This window comes from Mauremys mutica, chromosome 5 (genome assembly GCF_020497125.1).
Source record: "Mauremys mutica isolate MM-2020 ecotype Southern chromosome 5, ASM2049712v1, whole genome shotgun sequence".
Classification (NCBI taxonomy): domain Eukaryota; kingdom Metazoa; phylum Chordata; order Testudines; family Geoemydidae; genus Mauremys; species Mauremys mutica.
The window spans coordinates 127,336,295-127,356,358 of NC_059076.1; the positions used below are offsets into that span (position 1 = coordinate 127,336,295).

At 46.2% G+C, this 20,064-nt stretch overlaps 1 protein-coding gene across 1 annotated transcript; it reads left to right on the forward strand.

The window, feature by feature from the left end:
- Positions 1–952: 952 nt before the first annotated feature.
- NKX1-1 (NK1 homeobox 1) lies at positions 953–9,833 on the forward strand. Its single transcript, XM_045017632.1, has 2 exons — positions 953–2,037; positions 7,271–9,833. Exons 1-2 carry the CDS (start codon positions 1,569–1,571, stop codon positions 8,035–8,037), a joined length of 1,236 nt encoding a protein of 411 aa, XP_044873567.1. The 5' UTR covers positions 953–1,568; the 3' UTR covers positions 8,038–9,833.
- The last annotated feature ends 10,231 nt before the right edge of the window (positions 9,834–20,064 follow it).

Below are 20,064 nucleotides of genomic sequence, written 5' to 3' on the forward strand. Positions count from 1 at the left end.
TTTAAAGATAAAGCATAACAAAGTAATAAAAGAAGAAGGACACTGTTGTGGTGTCTGATTAAAATCTAAGGGCTGGTCTATAATATATGAGAGGGAGCTGCTGTGAGCTCCAGCGCTCCAAGAACTCCCCTGGGCCCACGCCATTGATGGGCTAATCATGTCCAACCCCTACCAAAATTACAGCTGATTGTTTTACCCATTATTTCTCCCAACTTTTAATTTCTGCTTTCCAAAGGATCATTGCCCGCGGTAATTGCAAAGGACCTGTCCTTGTATGTGTCACCAGCCTCAAAGACAAAAAAAAACTAATTTTCTTTTTATGTTTTCTCTATTTTCCTACCTTTTTTTGGCAGCTAATTCAAACTAAGCAGCGATTTGGACATCCAAAACAAGAATGAAATTGATATGGTCAAAGCGCGCGCGCACAGAGAGCGAAAACTGGGTAGGAAAGGAAATTAGATTTTTGTAATTCAGAGGCAACTCTTTCCCTAATTTCTTTCTTTTCCCTGCATTCAAACCCCATTGAAGGAAGGAGTGTTTCTCAGAAATGAGAATGAGCTGTGTTTATTGTGCATTATTTCTAGGTGGGACGAGAATAGATCCCCCCCCCGCCGCCAGTTATTTAGGATGTATTGATCGTCGTGTTTTGCCTTGTGTTGTTTAAGCGTATTATTTTGCTCTTAGTATTTCCAGGCACTTTCATCTGATATGTAATTTTAATTAATGAGGTGGGGGGAGGGACACCGTGTTTGTGTATGTGCCTATACACTCAGTATAATTCAAAGCATTCAGCCTCGGACAACAATTTTACTCTATTGTTCTAATTTAATAATGCGGGGGGGGTGAAACAGGTGAGATTGTTCACACTTCTGAGCACAGATAATATCCTTTCGATCATATAACTAAACCATTAGGAGGGGAGATCTTACGTTCCCAGTCGGTGTGTAGAATATCTTCTTTATATTGATCCCGCAATTATTTCAAAGAAAGCGCTCTCCTCCCACTTCTCCAAATAAGGCTATTTAGATGCTTTCCAGATGAGTGGAGGTGTGCTGAAACAGAGCTGACAGCTGAGTATATCACAGCCAACACCATCCTTCACTCTCTCCCCTCCCCCTCCCCTTTCTCAGCCACACACACTTTCAGTGTCTCGCTCCTCCAGTGATGGAGATTACTGACTATTATGGGCAAGGGATTAATTTGTAGCCAATTACAATCCACTGCTAAATATGAATGCATAAATACGATACAGCCTTGCCCGCGTGTGTGTGTGAGTGACGGGGGAGGGGGGGGGGCATAAATGTTTAGGTAGCCCTGTGAGGATGATGAGAAGAAAGAAGGAGCAACTGAGTGGAGCATCACCCTTTGACTTCCTTCATCCACGGGAGAATCCAATTCAGGTTGGATCTAGCCACGTGCAATCCTGTAGACCTAAAGGAACCAGCTCGCCTCTGTGCTAAATTGACGATAAACAAAGCAGCTCCCGAGTTGATTGCAAGACAGGAGTTTCCAGCTGAAGTTCGCAGAAAGGGAAAGAGTTGCAATTGGAAGGGGCTCTGAAAAGAGTCATGAATGTGAGCAGAGACAAGACTCAGGGGGGTGACATCTCTATCCCAGCAGCAGCAGCAGCAAGCCAGGCTGGCATTGTAGTGGAGCCAGTGTCCGGCTGCCTTCACGGGGAAAGCATGGACAGCCACGGGGACCAGAGACTTTCTTCCAGCAACGACCTCCCAGTCTATTCGTGTCCTGGAAATAGAGACAGGCCAGGCGACAATCAGAGCAACACCCCTGGACAAGAGGGGGGGGTGGCAGCCCTGCCCGTGGTCCACAGAACCACTTCTTTTTCAGTGCTGGACATTCTGGATCCCAACAAATTCAACAGCAAAAAGCGGCAATGTTCTGTGTTGTACAAATCCGCAGGGAGCGAATTCACTCTAGGGGCAGAGGATAAACCCGAGGAGTCAGGAACGGAACTAGCGGATCAAAAGGCTCTGAGTGAAGATTTTGAAACGTGCAAAAAGTCCTCGGACTTACTCAGTAAGTACGTTTTGCATGTTAACCTCCACAGAGTGTCTGACTCGTGTCTGGAGCAAATAGCCGGCTACGGGGGGGGGAATGATAAAGAGCGCCTGAAATTATTATGCAGGGTGATTACATGCTCCTAAAGGTGAGTCTCAGAGACACCCACCATCACCACTGCCTTCTGTCAGATACAATAAAGGGCGCAACTGCACGTGTAGACACAGGGAGTCTGCTGTAAAGGCAAATGTTCCTTAATTGTTGCTTCTACACTTGGCTAAGGATGTGCCGTGAGATCGGTACCCGCGGAGGGACTAACGCATCACATTTTATAAGCCCCTCTTCCCACTTCTTCAAGTGGATGGTTTCAGTGTGTAGCGAGGTCTGACCGGTTTAACGTATGTGAGGTCTCCTGGTCTATATGCCCAATGCAAGGTGAAACTTTTCCGGCCTGGCCCTCCTTTCAGTTGCGTAAAGTTTAATGCTGGGCACTACTTCCAAGTCGGAGACTCTGAGGTGCATTGCACTCTCAGTCAAATGTCCCCTTCGGGCCTTCTTTTCCTTTTCCCGAACAGGTGTCCTGACAGTTCAGTCAGACACACGACAAGTAACTTTAGCTGCAGTTCTGCAAACAAGGAACAAACGCAAATCTGGGGCAGGAACAGTGAGCAAAAGTCAAACGTCTTCCTCCTGGGCTCTGGTGCTCGGGATCTGGCTAGAAAGCGTTACATTTCAGGGGTAATGTTGGATTAAATGTACCTAGTCCATCGCGCCTCACCGAATTCATTTGATTACTGGGGGCGAATGGAACCAGACTCTGCATTATATCACATAAGAACAGCTTCCGTCCTGGTGTCTTATGTTTGTCCTCGAGGGTAACAGGCATGTGTAAGTTACTGCGGAAGCAAACTTTTGCAGAGGGAATGGAGGGGGCTGCAGGCCATTTGAATGAGCAGGCCCAACAGGATTTTAAATTCATACTCAGATCATCAAAGAAGTCCCACTTGGACTGGATTTTCCAAGTATCAAAGTCGCTTTTATGACTTGTATGTATGTTTCCCCCGCTTCCCCTCCAACAGCCTTCAGAACCATCTCCCCACCCCACCCCCAGCCTGCTGAGCGTTGCTCTGGGCGACAGATTCAATTTTCTCTCTCCCCTTGGCTTTTTTAGGACAAATCAGACTAATTGTGACAAAATGCTGGTTATCTCTGGAAAAACAATTAAATTCCTTCGATTACATTTAAGGTAAAATGTGCTTAGCAGCGTAAAGAGGCTGGATAATGGGGGAAATCGCCCCAGAGTGGCATGTAGGACTCCCTGGGTCGATATCCTATTATCGAATTGTGCATATCTCTTTCAAGCACCTTGCAAACTCTCTCCTAACATCTAAATTATAGGGTCAAAATTCGGATAATTACTCGATTAAAACCTATTACACTTATTAGGGCTCGCTATTGATCGGGAATTGCATTCGACCCAAGCTCTAGATTGCTTTTTCTTCCCAGGTCCAAATATTCCAACTTTCTCACCTCTAAACGCTGGGACTCTGAGGATATTAGAGCACTTCCGGGAAAAGCTAGCACACATGAAAAGTCTCTCTCGATATTCTGTATTTTGAGGGGTGGGACAGCAGTGGGTTGTGTTTGATACTGTAACGACTGGAAAATATCCTTCTGGGCTAGGATTACCAGAGAGATCGGTGTCTTTATAATTCCATGGGTGCTTTACAATTCTGCCATAGAATGCCCAGCTCAATTAAAATTAGGCTGTAAAATAGGTTTTAGTTCTACCTATTTTAACACAAGCCCCTTTTTATAGTGGAGCTGTTTTTAATCATCAAAGCAATAGCAGGAGCTAGACGTAAACAGAATTCCGAAGAGATTTTTAAAACTCCGAGTATACCTCAAGTAAGTATTTGTCTACCCAGATCTGACTTTTGTCATACTAAATAGATCTGTTCAATCAGAAAGACCGCCTATCACCAATCTTCCACTTTATCTCCAGACAAGGAGAGAAATGCAATTCTATCACTCATTTCTCTAACCGTAAAGATATTTAGAAACCTCATGCAATACTAAACTTTGCTCAATGACAAGCTGCCTAGGGATTTTGCACCATTCATCTCTTCAGTCCTAGCTATGCTAATATTTTGTAAAGCTAGAAACATACAAAAATAGATTTGTGCGTACTCAGAAATAATGAAAGTTAATCGCATTATGGTCCCATCATCACCGTCACCTTGGGTAATAGTAGATCAAGCAGTTGGTTTAGTTCGGTGGGGGTGGGGAAAATGATCCGAAAATCATTATGATTCTCTACAACCAGAAAAAGTACAACTACATTGAAAATAGAAACTATTTAAATTCATCCTGCAGAACACATTTAGTTTTAGAAATAAAACTCTGGTTAATTTGTTTTGCATTAACAGTTGCAAAGCCAGAGTGATGTTGCCTTGGACAATTACCAGTGCAGTTGCTGTTTAGAAAATATTTTAATATTCCCTTATTGAAGAGGGGCTGGGGAATGTTTAGAAATTATTGTAAACCCCCCCCCAACCCTCTAAAGTAATCAGCACACACATTCTGTGTCATCTGTATTGAACGGACGTATGTTTTTATTTTTACCCCTACACACACAAACACTCGTATATGTTTGCAACAACAATATCTGGAAAGGCGTGGGTACAAAAATATCATACACAGTGGCATCCATAATTTCTACTCGATGTAGATTATTTAAACTTTATTTAATCTTCATCCACTATTTTAAATTTAAAACCCCCTTAACCATAGTCTCATATTTCTATATATCTGTCATAATTCCAGATTTGCATTTTCTAATGTTTAACACCAAGATGGAAAGTATTATTAGTTAAAAAGTCCCCAGATTACTAAACATTGGTTTTGCGGGTTAAGGCGACTATAATAAACTTGTCTCTCTCTTTTTCCCGTAGGGAGCAAGCAATATCCAAGGTTTAGCCGAAATCAGCTTATTTCACAGAACGAAACCTTTTCACGTTTTTAAATTTCTCAATTAAAAATAATCACCTAACTGAATATGCAGCATTTGGTTTTAAGATTTGGCAAAGTTTGAGAGAGACTGTTCAGCCGTAGTATTTAGGGAACTGAAATGATTAAACACATAATGATCAACTCGCTACTTAATTTATGGGAGGGAGGGGGATTTACACATAACAGCTCTAGTGGGCTATCTAGGTGTAAAAGGCAGACCGATTCAGGAAGTTAGAAGTATCTAAATGTGACGAGGACAAGGTCTCTTATTTATTTTACTCCAGTTTGAGGCCCGATCCTGCATTTGATGTATTCCTAAATTCCTTTTTTACTTCACTGGAATTTTGGGATGGTCAAACGAATATAGCACCCGGCCTTCAAGGTGTCAGAAATGTCTGAGGCATGATCCACAGGGAGAAGCGACCCCTTTACAAATATTATTTCAGGTTTCATAACGACTTGATCTTCCTCAGAAGTACAACGGTCCTAAATATCGGATAATTACCTTGTTCTCATTTGGAGTCCCGTTAATTGGAGCATAATATAAACCCAAATAAATTAAATGACCGTTAACTAGTTTGTACATTACACAAAATGAGTTTAATTAAGTTTGTATCTGCTCTGCTAATCAATACAAGTATTTACTCCAGTTTAATACTTCTACCTTAGGAACAGCACGAGAACAAACAAGGCACAGAAACGGTTAAAAACATGCCAAAACAGGAGGCAGCAAATCTTCCATCGATGCAGATAATTAAATAACTAAAATGAAAAGTAATATCAAGGGTGTTCTCTTCTTCCTGCAGGAAATCTCTGTGTCATTCACCTACGTTCTTCCAAAATGTTCCATATTAAGTTATTGTTCGTTTCTCAAACCCTGATTTTTTTCAACTCTCTATTCTGAAGCCATTGCATAAAGAGATGTCTAATATGTCAAATGATTTTAATATTTTAATATTAGCATTCCTGATGCTTCTGGAAAGAAGTGCCATGGAAGATACTAACTCTGATTGTTTCTACGATCAATAATAATGAGATTAATTTTATTCCTTAGCATTTCACAATCATTTTTAATTCGGAAGATGAACAAAGAATGATTACAAAGTAAGACTTCTCATTATTGCCCACTAAGTAGTGTTCTATATTTGTAAAGCTTTTAGCTTGGTTAGTTAGAGTTTTAGGATTGGAAGCTATTATATATGGTGTCCCAGCTTTAAACAAAGGTGATTTCTTACTAAAAAGCACTTCGGGACTTCCTATTTGGAGAACCTTTTGGATGCAAGATTCCCCCCTCAGAGCTGTTACAATATAGACAGACCCTCTAACGTTTTAGAAAGTTACACTTACTGAAATTTATTTTTCTGAATTTTTGCAATATTTGTGCCATCCGGATTACAGTGAAAAAGGAAAATATAAACCGTGACCTATAAAGCAACTGTTGCAAGCCTAGTGTATCTCTCCCATGTGTATCTCTCCCATGCCCATTTAGCCTTTGCTTAAACCATCTAAATACTTAGTACATATGTATGGCGTTTACAAGGGATAGAAACCACTCACAACTCAAAGGAAAATCCTCTTCCAGAGAGCTTTACAACACAATCCTTCCAGGTCAAGAGGGCTCTCCCTAAATTTCCTCTTTGCAAAGGGCGAATCTGCTCCAAGCCTGCCACCTTTCCTTTCCTTGGGGAGGGGATATGGGAGACTCCCTCATGCTGGAAGAATGTTAGGGCAGGGTTTATAAAGTGCCTCTCTTAGGATGAATGATTTTGCTGTGTATCAGTGAATCTTTTCACAGGTGCTCCCCTACCCCTCAAAAATGTAGCAAACCACATCACCTTCATCGGAAGTTCTCCCAGTGTGAGGCCCAGCAGCAACCTGGAGGAAAGAAAACAGGGCAATTTACTACCAACTCCCCCCTGCCCTCTAACAACTCTGCTTCTCCCTTAGAGGGTGGTTGTCCTTAGGAGCTTGGACTGGAGGCTGGGAGGGCAGATTCGGATTTTGTGCCCCACTGGAGCCTGGATTCTGCTCCCCCCTTTCCTGTAGGTCTGTGTGTAAACAGCCTGGATTTAGGGGTGGGGCCATCTTTTCCTCCCCCTTTCAGCTTGGCTGTAGAGCTGGGGGCCCCACGGGGCCCTCTCCAGGCTGGCTGGGTAGGTGGGGGAATGGGTGCTGGGGCAGGGTGGGGTGGGATGGGATGGGAGCTGCCAAGCTAACCCCTCTCCTTGCTTGTGCGCAGAGGACGGGGAGCTGCACAAGGCCGAGGAGTGCGACCTGGACTACGGCAGCAGGCCCAGCCCCGGCGCCGAGAGCGAGCTGCAGGACGAGGAGGAGCTGTGCAGCGAGGAGAGCAGCAGCAGCAGCAGCCTGGGCGGCGTGGCGGGGTCCGGCGAGGCAGAGCCCGGCCACCACCCCGAGGACGGGGAGCCGGGCAGCCAGGAGCAGCCGCCGCCGCCGGCCCAACCCCCTGCCCCCGGCGGGGGCCCGCAGGCCAAGCCCAAGAGGAAGCGCACGGGCTCGGACTCCAAGTCGGGCAAGCCCCGGCGGGCGCGGACCGCGTTCACCTACGAGCAGCTGGTGGCGCTGGAGAACAAGTTCAAGTCCACGCGGTACCTGTCGGTGTGCGAGCGCCTCAACCTGGCGCTGTCGCTCAGCCTGACCGAGACCCAGGTCAAGATCTGGTTCCAGAACCGCCGCACCAAGTGGAAGAAGCAGAACCCGGGCGCCGACACCAGCGCCCCGACAGGCGGCGGGGCAGGAGGCGGCGGGGCCGGAGGGGGGCTGGGGGGAGGCGGCCTGGGCGGCGGGCTGAGCCCGCTCAGCCACTCGCCGCCCATGGGCAACCCGCTCTCCATGCACGGCCCCGGGGGCTACCCGGGACACCCCACCGGGGGGCTGGTGTGCGCTGCCCAGCTGCCCTTCCTGCCCAGCCCCGCCGTCCTCTCGCCCTTTGTCCTGGGCTCGCAGACTTACGGGGCTCCGGCCTTCTACACCCCGCACCTATAAACCTACCTCCCCCGGCCCCGGGACTGCGAGCCGCTGGAGCAGCAGACCCTGGGAAGGATACTACGCGCCGCGCCCTCCGAGTTCTCCCAGCGCGCTCAGAGCGCCCATTCGCCCCAGGGAGAGGGATACTACGCGCCGCGCCCTCTGAGTTCTCCCAGCGCGCTCAGAGCGCCCATTGCCCCAGTGAGATGGATACTACGCGCCGCGCCCTCTGAGTTCTCCCAGCGCGCTCAGAGCGCCCATTCGCCCCAGTGGGAGAGATACTACCCGCCGCGCCCTCTGAGTTCTCCCAGCGCGCTGAGCGCCCATTCGCCCCAGTGGGAGAGATACTACGCGCCGCGCCCGCTCTGAGAATCCCCTGCGCGCTCCGAACTCGCAATCACCTTAACGGGGAAGAGACGCCTCCGAATTCTCTCTGCGCGCCTGGGTCCTCCAGAAGCGCAGTGAACTGAGGACTTCGCAAAGCAACAATAAACTATTAATTAATAATAAATCCATCCCCGCCCTCCCACCCCAGAAAACATTCACCCGCCTGAGCTCTGACCCTGACGAACTCGCCGCTCTTTCTCTACCCGTTGGGTGGCGGGGGCAGGGGCATTAGAGGGAAATGGGTGCTGCGGGGCAGGAGAGAGTTGATGAAATCGCATTTTCCAAATAGACCTCTTGTTCCGCCCTTTGTTTTTAAAAGCCCCCCCCTCCCTCCCCAGCTGAATAGTTCCCGTCACCCCGGTTATCTTTTAAAACGAGCAAAACTCTTGGGAGCGAGGGTGGCTTCCGCCTTAGAACCAGCTGGGGCTTTGGGCAAAGGAAGCCGGCCCCATGCTAACGCCGTGGGAACGCGGGCGCTGGACGGGACACGGGGGCTAGCGGGTGGCCGGGGAAAGCCGTGAGCTGCGATGTCAAAGGGCGCCAGCCGGGTTGGCAAAGGCTGGCTCCGATCTGGACGCCCCATTCTCGCTAGCCGAGCAAGATGTGTCTGTCCCCAATCCCCCTCCCTGCCTCCCCACGGAGACACACCACCACCTTGTCATCTGGCCTACAGTCATTTCTACGACCCTTTTTATACACGCCGCGTCCGGAGTTGGCTTCTGGAAGGGAGGAAGAAGAAAGAGGCGAAATCCTCCCGCTTTCCTCTTTGTAAATAGACGTAGCTGTAAATCATCGTTATCTGTATTTTTTCACTGTTTCTTGTTTTTGTCTGGCCACTTGTAAAAGACTTGAAAAGATTATGTACCCATTTGACTCTCAGGGTAAAACAGAAAACTATAGGCTTGTCACTTCGCCACGTTGTTGGTTATTTTCTTTCGCGTTCTCACGGTTTTTTCATACTTTTGATTTAAAAAAAAAAAAGACTAACAGGTAAAAATCAAATCCACGGACCGCGAAAGGAGTCGTGTCTGGTCAGTCCCAGGTGGAGCGAGAGACGTTTATTGGTTGCAACTTTTGTTTTTTTACATTAATCATCTCTGTATATTTCTGGTTGTTACGAAAGTTTTAACTTTATAATTAATGTATAAGGTATGGGAAGAATGGGGATCCAAAATTATAGAGAAAGAGAAAGCACTTTGTTTGCTAAACACTTTAAGTCACTCAATAAACTTTAAGTAAACAGTGTCCTTCCTGGGTCTGTGTGTTTCTCTCATTTTTTAACGCTGAAATCTCTGAGGCGGCAACTTTCAGTTCACTTTGTAGGAGAAACAAATAACTAAACGGAATCATTTCCCTTCTGTAGCTTTCTAATAAATCACACCCTAGTGCAATGCCTTTGCCTTTATCATTTGTTTGTCCCATTTGCTTTGAGACCCCTATTAAACGTGGATAGTTACTTATACACAAAGAAACTTTATTCTTCTTTGTTGTAAGAGGGAACTTTACCTTCTTAGCGATTTTTTCCTGGTTTTTATTTTCTTAATTAGCTTGTTTTTTGCGCATTAATCTCTCCTCAACTCTGCGATATAAAATATAAACGGGAGTGTTGAAGCTGCGGGGTCTATGACTTAGCTGTAGACACGGCGACTGTTTGGATGTATGTACATTTCATAACATGTATGAAATGTACGCGTTGCAGCTGAAGAAATGGATTTTTTACCCAGGAAAGTTTATGCCCAAATAAATCTGTTCTTTAAGGTGCAACCGGACTCCTCGTTGTTTTTGTACATTTCATAAGTTAACTGTTTTAATTATGTTCGCACCTTTTTAAAATAACGAAAAATCACTTGGATTTCTGTAAATTAGCTTTATATTGAACTTCAACATTAATATTGCCTGCTTAAAAAATCTTCCCCTAGTTTATATTTTTTTAAATAATGGCTGTTCTGTCATGGATCCAGGATAATGGGAAAAAAAAGAAAAGACGCATTGGCTATTAAAGATAGTTTGCCAGTTAAACTAAAGCTTATAAATCTCCCATTAAAGAGGATACAAAGTTCTTATCTCGCTCCCAGCTCTCCTATCTGATCCTATACTTCACACGGGGGAAGGGGAAATGTATATGCCTAGGATCCCTTCACGCCAGAGAGCCGATTGCTGCCTTTCCAGGGCACCGAATAATGTTAAGAAACGCAAACAAGAGCGTGAGCTATAGATCCTTAATTTTCCCTCCTTTAATCGGTTCCAGCCCAGCTGATTGCAGACAGCATTGGATGGGCTTGTCTCATTTTCCCCGTGACCCCCCCCACACACACTATACCCCCCCCCCCCGCACACTACGCCACCCTCGCCAAGGGAAAGGTGCCCAATGGCTTTTCTTCACCCACCACCTCTTCTGAAAGGTCCCGGCGGGAGGAGAGGCGCGGGGCTGGCAGCTAGCAGCAGCCAGCCGCTGCCTTTGGAGGCTAGGCCACAAAAGCACTTTTAACAGCGAGCCCCTCTCAGAGGAGGGTGCAATGAACGACCCCTTTTGGTGGGAGGCAGAGAGGCAGCGGCCCCTCTTCCCCAGCCACACACAAGGCTGCTCCCCGGCCAGGACTGAGGGGCTCGGCTCCGCTCCGCTGGCGCCAGGCCCCCCCCCCCGCCCCCCCCCCAGCTAGGTGACAGTATTAAATGATATCTTTCTAATCCCATTAGCTCCTTCCTCTTGTTTGCTTCCTCCAGCGAGCGTTTCTGACAACCTTTTACTGCCGCTGCTGGCACTTGAAGCGTGAGGAAGTTATAGCTTCTGACAGAGGAATTACATCTTCCCCTAGACACAGCTGTCTCCAGCTGTGCGGGGAGAGGGACTGCGGGACAGCCCGCGGGAGCGGAGCCAGGAGCCTCTCGCGGAGTGCAGTGACCGCTCTCAGCCAGCAGAGGGGGCCACAGAAGAGGGGAAGCTCCCCCGGCCCTTAGGGAGAAGGCATGGGCAGGTGAGAGAGCAAACGGCATGTCTTGTCCAGGCAAAGGAGGGCTCCCAGCAGGCAGCAGCTGGCAGACGACCCAGTGGCAGGTACCTCCCTGGATCCAGTTTTATTAGTTCAGGTCCATATTGAGCCATGCCAGCCCCCGCCAACATCAGACTAAACATGGACTCAAAGTCCCCCATTTACACACATGCACATCCCAGCGGGAGCCAAACTTTGCACTCCAGCTTGTTTCCTGGACAGACCTTACTACCCTCTACACCGATGTGTTAACAGACAAATATGTAGCTGGCCTGTGCCCACAAAAGAATTTCAGCATTAAGGACCAGACTATACTGACCCCAGCTTGTCCATAGGGAAGCCCCGTGCCAACTACTGCAGAGCGGCCTGGTGGGAGTCCTATTAACGCTATTCATTTGAGTGTATGATAAAGCCTTAGTACCAAACACAGAGTATAAACAGCTGGGTGAAAGATCTACAACAGCCAGCTAATAAACTTTTTCTCTGGACTTAAATTAAAAGTATCCAAACTGCTTCCCTGCTCCTCCCCACTGTTGTGAAAATAAAATATAAACCAATATTTCTGCCTACAGTTTCCCAGGTGTAACCCCCCCTCCCGAAGTAAAATAATTAGCACAGTAACAAATTACTGCTGAAGGTAAGTTGGAGTAGAACTGAGTCCAGATCATTTCTTTGCAGTGTTGGTGTGGTCCCATGATATCTCACCCACCTTGTCTCGCTCATATCTTTATCATTTATTAGACCAACTTCAGTTACTGAAAGAGACAAGCTCCGAGGAGCTTGAACTCACTCTCTTTCACCAACAGAAGTTGGTCCCATAAAATATATTACCTCACCCACTTTCTCTCTCCATATCATTTAGCATTAATGTAGCTTGTTACAAACATTGATCAATGCTCACAACATGCCTGATGGACAGGTGTTATCTTCTCTATTTTACAGATGGGGAAAGCAAGTCAGAGAAGGTGTGATTTGTCCAAGGTCTGGTATTCCATCTCCTCTCTCAACCACACTGTATTGTGTTACATCAGTAGTTCTCAAACTTTTGTACTGGTGACCTCTTTCACATAGCAAGCCTCTGAGTGTGACCCTCCCTCCTTATAAATTGAAAACACTTTTTATATATTTAACAGCATTATAAATGCTGGAGGCAAAGCAGGGTTTGGGGTGCAGGCTGACAGCTTGTGACCCCCCCATGTAAGAAGCTTGTGACTCCCTGAGGAGTTCTGACCCCCAGTTTGAGAACCCCTGTGTTACACTATCTCCTTGGTCTGAGCAGTTGTACGCCAAGTATCAACAGTTGCCATCCCAGGCAAGTTTTCACAATCAAGAACAAGCCCTGGAATAAGGAACTGTGGTGGTGAAATCTGGTCTAAATTCACTTCTTCAGTGATAGCAAGTGAAGGACTGGATGGCGGAGGGGATTTTCATCATAGAATCTGGAGCCATTCAACTCTATGTCACTGGTTTGAATATGGCTCAGGTTGGTAGTGAGTGAAAGTCATTACCACTGATGGCTGTTCAATAGACTAAATAAGGGTCAGGCCTGCTGTTAATACTTTAATCCTTTTCTTAATTAGACTACATAGTCCGAAAACAAAGGTGGGTCGAACAATGAAATATGAAACTACTGTTTTGGCTCATCAGGCCTTCATCAGCAGTAGTACAGAGCGATCAGATAGATGCCCAGGTTCAGTATCTGCACTGTTCAGCATGGGACCATGTCTGTCTATATCCAGTGGACTATGTGGAAGACAATAAACCAAGTGTTTGGCAGACTAATCCCAAATGCTGCAGGTTTGAGTTCAGCTGCCTTGAACGTGCTGCTGCATGTTCATGTTTCCACAGAACCAGATGGGGAAAAGCGGGCCACACCTATTATGCAGGCCTCTGAAAATTTGGACTGGAATGTTTAAAAAGAATTTCAGGTGCCCATGCTCACAAATCAATCAACAGCAAAATGTCTCCCAACAATCACTATCTGATCACAAAAGCAGAGAGGAAAAAGCAAGAAGAAATGCGCAGATTAATTCAGAAAGATCAGCAGGTGATATGTAGTGTTAAAATAACTGTTACATTTTTTGTATATTATCTCACTGTTTATGCAAAACTGTCAAGTTGTACTCACCAAGTTCTCATATAAAACTCCATGTTACAAAGGCTTGGGTGGTCAACCACTAATAAGAGAGAAATTTTCTTATTTAATTTAGTGGGATCTGTGCCAATCTTAGATGATTAGAAATCTCACTGGGTTTAGCGGTTACAGTCTTGGTAGCTCAGTCATTAGCATTTGTCTTGTAAGTATTCAATATTCAAAATCTGGGCTGTTTTGCTTGGCTTCTCAGGTCATATGACATGCTTTTTGTCTCTTCCTGGTTTAGTGTGTATGAATCTGGAATCTGTTTTCTGAGAATACTCTGTGAAGTCTGCTCAAAATCTGATGTGCTGGCAAACATCCTGTCCCAGGCACTCATGTGCTAGGATATCCACAGGTAGAAAACACAACAGGGGCTCAAACACAGTCCATTTAATTAATCGAGGGATTGTTTTCAGATATTGTTTTTCAGTGCCAATCAGCTCTAGAATGTACTGTATGCAAGTTCCCACGGGTCCAGTGGTGCTGGAACAATTTGCATAGTGGGGGTGTTGAGAGCCATTGAACCAAATTGTAAATCATGTGTATGATGGAAACCACTTCAAGCCAGGGGATGCAGCAGCACCCCCAGCACCCATAGTTTCAGCACCTATGCACTGGTCATGGAGCTAGAGCTCAGAAGGTAACTAGGCTGATGTGGTTGTTGTGGAGTCTCTCTGAAGACTGAACCACCATGTAAAGAACTCATTAAATTTCTGGGAAATCCAGCAAAGCCCTGGGATTTAAACCCATTCACAGATCATAACAGACACCGGTTAAGAAATACATAGGAAAGTATTCATTAAATTAGGAAAGATGGGGCTCACAACAAGCATTGTAAAATGGATAAGGAATTGGCTAATGGGGAGAAGGCAATGGGTGTGCTGAAAGGAGAAATAGTGGACTGGAGAGAGGTTACTAGTGGAGTTCCTCAAGGATTGGTCTTGGGACTATTCTTATTCAATATTTGTATTAATTCCCTTGGCACAAAAAGTAGGAAAGTGCTAATGAAATTTGCTGATGATATGAAGTGTGAAGGCATTACCAATACAGAGGAGGATCGGAACATTATGAACAAAGATCTGGATAACCTTGAGGAATGGAGTGGCAGAATTGGGATGAAAGGTCATGCACGTAGGGTCTAATCATTAGAATTTCTTCTATGAGCTGGGGGTTCATCAGTTGGAAGCAACAGAGGAGGCGAGATACCTGGCTGTATGGATCAATCACAGGATGACTATGAGCCACCAGTGTGATGTGGTTGTGAAAAAGGCAAATGTGAATCTAGGATGTACTAAGCAAGACATTTCCAGTAGAGATAAAGTATTAATGCCATTGTACCAGGCACTGGAAAGACCTCATTTGGAATACTGTGCACATTTCTGGTCACCCACATTCAAGAAAGATTAATTTAAATTGAGCAGGTGCAGAGAAGAGCTACTAGGTTGATCAGGGGAATGGAGGGTTTATCTTATAAGAGTAGACTGAAAAGGCGTGGCTTGTTTAGCCTAGGAAAAAGGCAGTTGAGAGGAGCTACGATTGCTCTCTGCAAATACGTTATGGAGTAAATACCAGGGCAGGTGAGGAGCTATTGGACAAAGCACAAGATTGGCACAGGAACAAACGGATATAAACTGCCACAAACAAATTCAGGCTGGAAATTAGAAGAAGGTTTCAAGCCATCAGAGGAGTGTGGTCTTGGAACAGATTCCCAACTGGAGTTGTGGGGGCAAACAACTTAATTCATTCGGAGAGAGAGCTGGACAAATGTATGAGTGTAGCTGTATGGCGGAGTTGCTTGTGATGGAGGAGGATAGGGCGCAACAGCCCTGGCGCTCACTTCCACTTTATGTCCAATGTTCCCAAAGCTCATGCTTCAGGGTTTCAGCCAGCCACATGACCACCAGGGGTCAGGAAGGATTTTTTCCCCCTTCAGTGTATTTTTTATCTCCTTTCTCTGAAACATCAGGGATGGCCATGGCTGGCGATGGGACACTGGAGGTAGTGAGCCAAGGCTCTGAGGTGGCACCAAGCATTTTCTCTCTCAGATGCTTGGCTGTCTGGTTTTTACGCACATGTTTGAGGTCTAACTGATTACCATATGTGAGATCAGGAAGGAATCGTCCCCCAAGTCAGATTGCCAGTGAGCTTTGTGGGGGTTTTCACCTTCTTCTGCAGCATATGGGTACTTGCCAACATTATCTGGGTATATCTCATGTAATCATTTCCCTGCCACTGCAGGAGCCTTGAGCACTTTTGGGCCTCAGTCCCTCCTATCCTCTGCCTGTGGCACATAATAGTCTTGTCCTGTGGGTCTGTGATGGGGATAAACCCCACACTGCGATGGAAGGGTGAAAGGACTATAGTGGGCCCAGATAGCCCCACCCCTCCAACCCTGCAGAGCATGCTCTGACTGGAGACAGGGTTGAAAAGGGAGCAACCCTGCTCAGAAGCAGGAGGCTGGGGAGGAGTTCAGACCTACCCTAAGGCTCCTGCCAAAAAGGGCTGCTGAAGCCTCCCTGAAGGAACAGGACTGTATGAGGGGGCAGTTTGGTTTCTTTTTTCCTTTCTGCTTATCTGGGAGTAGAAGCTGAGGGAAGAAAGCAGTGGTAGGAAGTGAGCCATGGAAGGTAGCTCAGAGAGCCCTTCCCAGAGGCCAAACGCTGCTGACTTTCCTAGGTCCCTGGGTCGCAGCCCGGTATAGTGGGTGGGCCCAGACTCCCCTATCACCGCCTGATGACTGAGCGGACACTAACCGCTAGGCCCCATGGCCCACCAAGGACCCCATTACAGGGTCTCATTAACTTTGGTCTCATTTCAGGGGTGGGATTTAATGTTCTTATGCTGGGTGATGTTAGTGACCAGTGATATGCAGGAGTCAGACCAGATCCGTGGTCCCTTCTAGCCTTAAACTCTATGACTCAAAAGAACTGGACCAAGTTTCTTTGGTCCTAGTCTCTTGCCGCAAACCATCTTTACAATAATAAAATTCTTCTCTGTCTGAACTAGTCTGAATATACCACACTAATCAAAAGCGCATGATATGTAAATGCCTGTGGTGGCTAGCATGACGCAGCAAAAAAACACACTGATCCGAAGCCCTTTTCTGCTTCCCTGATCCTGGGCCAGTTGACTGCTGGAGCGGTCCCCCAAAATAAGTCAGAGCAGCCTCAGGACTACTCTAACCTACCCTTGCTGCTAACAGACCCAAGGGGTTATTATGGCTGCTGGGGGGCATCTGCAGGCAGGGATGCCCAGCTACACTGATACATCAGCTACAGGGATGAGGTTGGCATAGGAGCTGCTGCATCATTCAAGGAGCACTCTACACAGGGAAAATCCTCTGGAGCCTGGATCTGCCAATCCCCGGCTGCTCGATACCAGTGAAGCTAGACATGCACATGCCCAGCAAGGCGATAGGTAGAATAACCATCCCTAACATTTGATTCGTTGATTACACACATTACATGACAGACCCTCAGCTTGTTAAAATAGGTCATTCCGCCCAAAGTGATAAGACTTGTTTTTATACATATCGCCATACGTCACTATCTTTATACCTCTGTAGCTTTCCTCGGTGTCAAGCCGCGTCATAAATCAGTAACATTTTACAATCATATATTAGTGACTGTATTTCCGTAGTCCTGGAACAGCATGTCATAGAAATAGTCACTGTTCATAACAACATGAGTGGGCATGGACCTTTCCGAGCGCCCCGGTCCCAAACCTCGGCAAAACGCCAAGGGGCACAGTTCCCTAAGGCAGGAGGCCAAGTCTGCTCCCGCAGAACTGCTGTCTTCTCTCTTACTGTTTACCCTTTAGAATATCATCCCCCTTTTGTGCATCAGCAGCAGCTCCCTAACTCAGGGTATGTCTACACTACAATTAGACACCCACCGCTGCCCCATGCCAACTGACTTGGGCTCAGATTAAGGAGCTGTTTAAGTGCGATGTAGATGTTTAGGCTCCCACTGGAGCCCCGACTCTAGGACCCTGTAATGTGGAAGCCCGAGCTCTGCAAGCCCAAGTCAGCAGCATGGGCCAGCCACGAGTGTCTAATTGCAGTGTAGACATACCCTCAGAGGCCAGGAGTGGCAGGAGCCTCCTCCACAATTCTAATGACCCCCAGAGGGATGCTCAAGAGCAACTGATTCTGAACTTGACAGCAAGAACAGCTAGAAGGTAGAATATCGCCAGGTCTCTTCAGAAGCCTGGGGTAGAAGCTGCGTAACTGGAAATAAATCCAGAGTAGGTTACAGAAGACAATTGACAAACACCTAGCAGGGATATCCCTGAATACTGTGAGAGGCATTGAAAAGATCCCCATCTTTAGATATGCTAGCATTGTGTTACAGGAAGTATCATCAGGTCAACTTAGCAGAGCTGTTTTCACTCATGTGCCTGAGCAGCTCTAAGTCAAACTCAAATTTCACGCACTGGACTCAATTTTCGAACAAGGGCATTTTTACAGGACACCCAGATCCTGCATTTAGATGTTCAAATCATCGCTGAGGCCCGTAAAATGTGTGTTTACAGGCCTAAGCATCCATCTGAGCCTCCAAATGCAGGATTTCAACATCCTATTTAGGTGCCCGTGTTTCAAATGGGCCTCCCCAAGGGAGGAAAAGCATCCACCTGCGGTGAAGTTTTGTAGTTGGGAGCTCCCCATTGGCCCTTGGCTTACAAGCGAGCAGCAGAAGAGGAGGAATGTGCAGTTCACCACAGTGGATCAGACTACAGTGGATCAGACTACCGGCTTCCTGAACTGGGTCTTTTGTCTTTAAGAGTAGCCAATATCTGATACTTCACGAGGTGGCAAAAAAAAACAACCAATCAAAAACGGACCATGTCCTGGACCTATTGCGCTGTGTTGTCCATGGGATAGTTTCTTCTTCATCTCTCCAGAGAGCAGCACAAAGTTGGTTATCCTTATTTTTTCTCCCCTACGCAACTACAATTATAATTGATGAAAAAATTATCCAGCATTTCTAAAATTCAGTGGCAGGGGCTGAATCTATGACCTCCAGCAGCAGCACTTCCCAGAGGCTGAGCATATACTGTGTGAAGCCAAGGCTAGATAAAATTGGTCTGAAGGAAGCAGTGTCCTTCTGTTTAGTATAAATAATGCAAAAGGATTCTGTGAATGCAAGTTTTAGTTTAAAAAAAAAAGTGTATGGCCCAGGAAACTTACAAATTAATGTAACCTATGAGCAAATATCTTTCTGTCACTCCCATGCAGAAGGCAGCTTGGAATGTCATTCAAGTAAAATCTAGAAAACAACAGGAAGCAAATGAAACATCTGGTTCAGTGTCCATTCCTAGCATCTCCTGAGGCATGACTGGCAGAGGCCAGATTTGGGATATGTCTCTCTTCTTATGTAGACTGGTGTAAATCAGGAGCCAACACTATTGAAGGAAGGAGAGTTTCACGAGTGTAAATCCATTGTGAGAGGAGATTCAGGTATTGAAATACTAATAGCAAGGCCATTGCCGTTCTGTGAGAGCTTGGACAAGTCACTCATCCATTCCGTGACTCAGCTTCTCCATCTGTTAAATGGGAATAATGATATTTGCCCACTTCTGTAAAGCTTTGAGATTCACAGATGAAAAGTTCTATAGGAGACCTCACCACCACCACCCCCACCCCCCAGAGTTAAGTGTTTGAGTGACATACCAGATTAGTCTTTTGCTTTAGGCACAATCCTGTGAGGTGCTGAGTGCTTTTTAAGAGTCAAGGGGGCTCAATACCACAGATGATCTCTCTCTCTCTCACACACACACACACACACACACACACACCCTGTAAAATAAAGATTCATGCACACTGTAAAGCAGTGTCTGGTCTCAGCCCTTTTAACTGTCTGTAACAGACGCTTCTCTTGGGGCTGTTGGAGTTTTCAGCTAATGACAAAAATATTAAAAACAAAACCCAAGATATCCTAAACAATTTCCAAACATGCAGCATCATTCATCGTATTTTCCATATACCTTTTATAGCGCATGGGGATAAGAGAGCTCCATAATGGCATTATAAATAAAGCAAATTAATGGTGGATGCAATGCCAACACCTTGTCATTATGCAAATTGGAATGTCGGCAGAAATAGTTATTCAACAATCCCTTCAGAAGTAACCAGACACCTAAAGCTGCTTGTTATGGCTACGCTAATTAGCACCACATTTAAACACTTTTAATAAGCTTTTTCCTTAACTCCTGGACTCGAGGAGTTCGGATTCTAAGTGCTAATGCAAAAAAGCACTATTGCTCCAAGTAGGGGCTTTGGGGTAATGCTCAGTGCATTAAAGGGCTCAGTCCTCAGAACTGCAAAGGAGGATTCCAACCAGCTGTGCTCTTGAAGTAGATTCACAACAGTGGAGAGAGACAGAGCAGGTGGGAGCCAGATTGTGCTCCCAGGATCTGTGGGAAGAGGTGCACAGGTCCTGCCCTTCCCATGTGGAAGGAGGTGCGATGCTGTCTAAAGGGAAAAGGTGACCTTCTACACTAATATGGTCACCACTGTAACAAAATTGTGAT

What these genes read in the sequence shown, in the direction of transcription:
- NKX1-1 (XM_045017632.1), top strand. Translation starts at nt 1,569, where the DNA reads ATGAATGTGAGCAGAGACAAGACTCAGGGGGGTGACATCTCTATCCCA. An exon ending in AAAGTCCTCGGACTTACTCA is followed by an intron (nt 2,038 to 7,270) that starts GTAAGTACGTTT and finishes GCTTGTGCGCAG; the next exon opens with AGGACGGGGAGCTGCACAAG.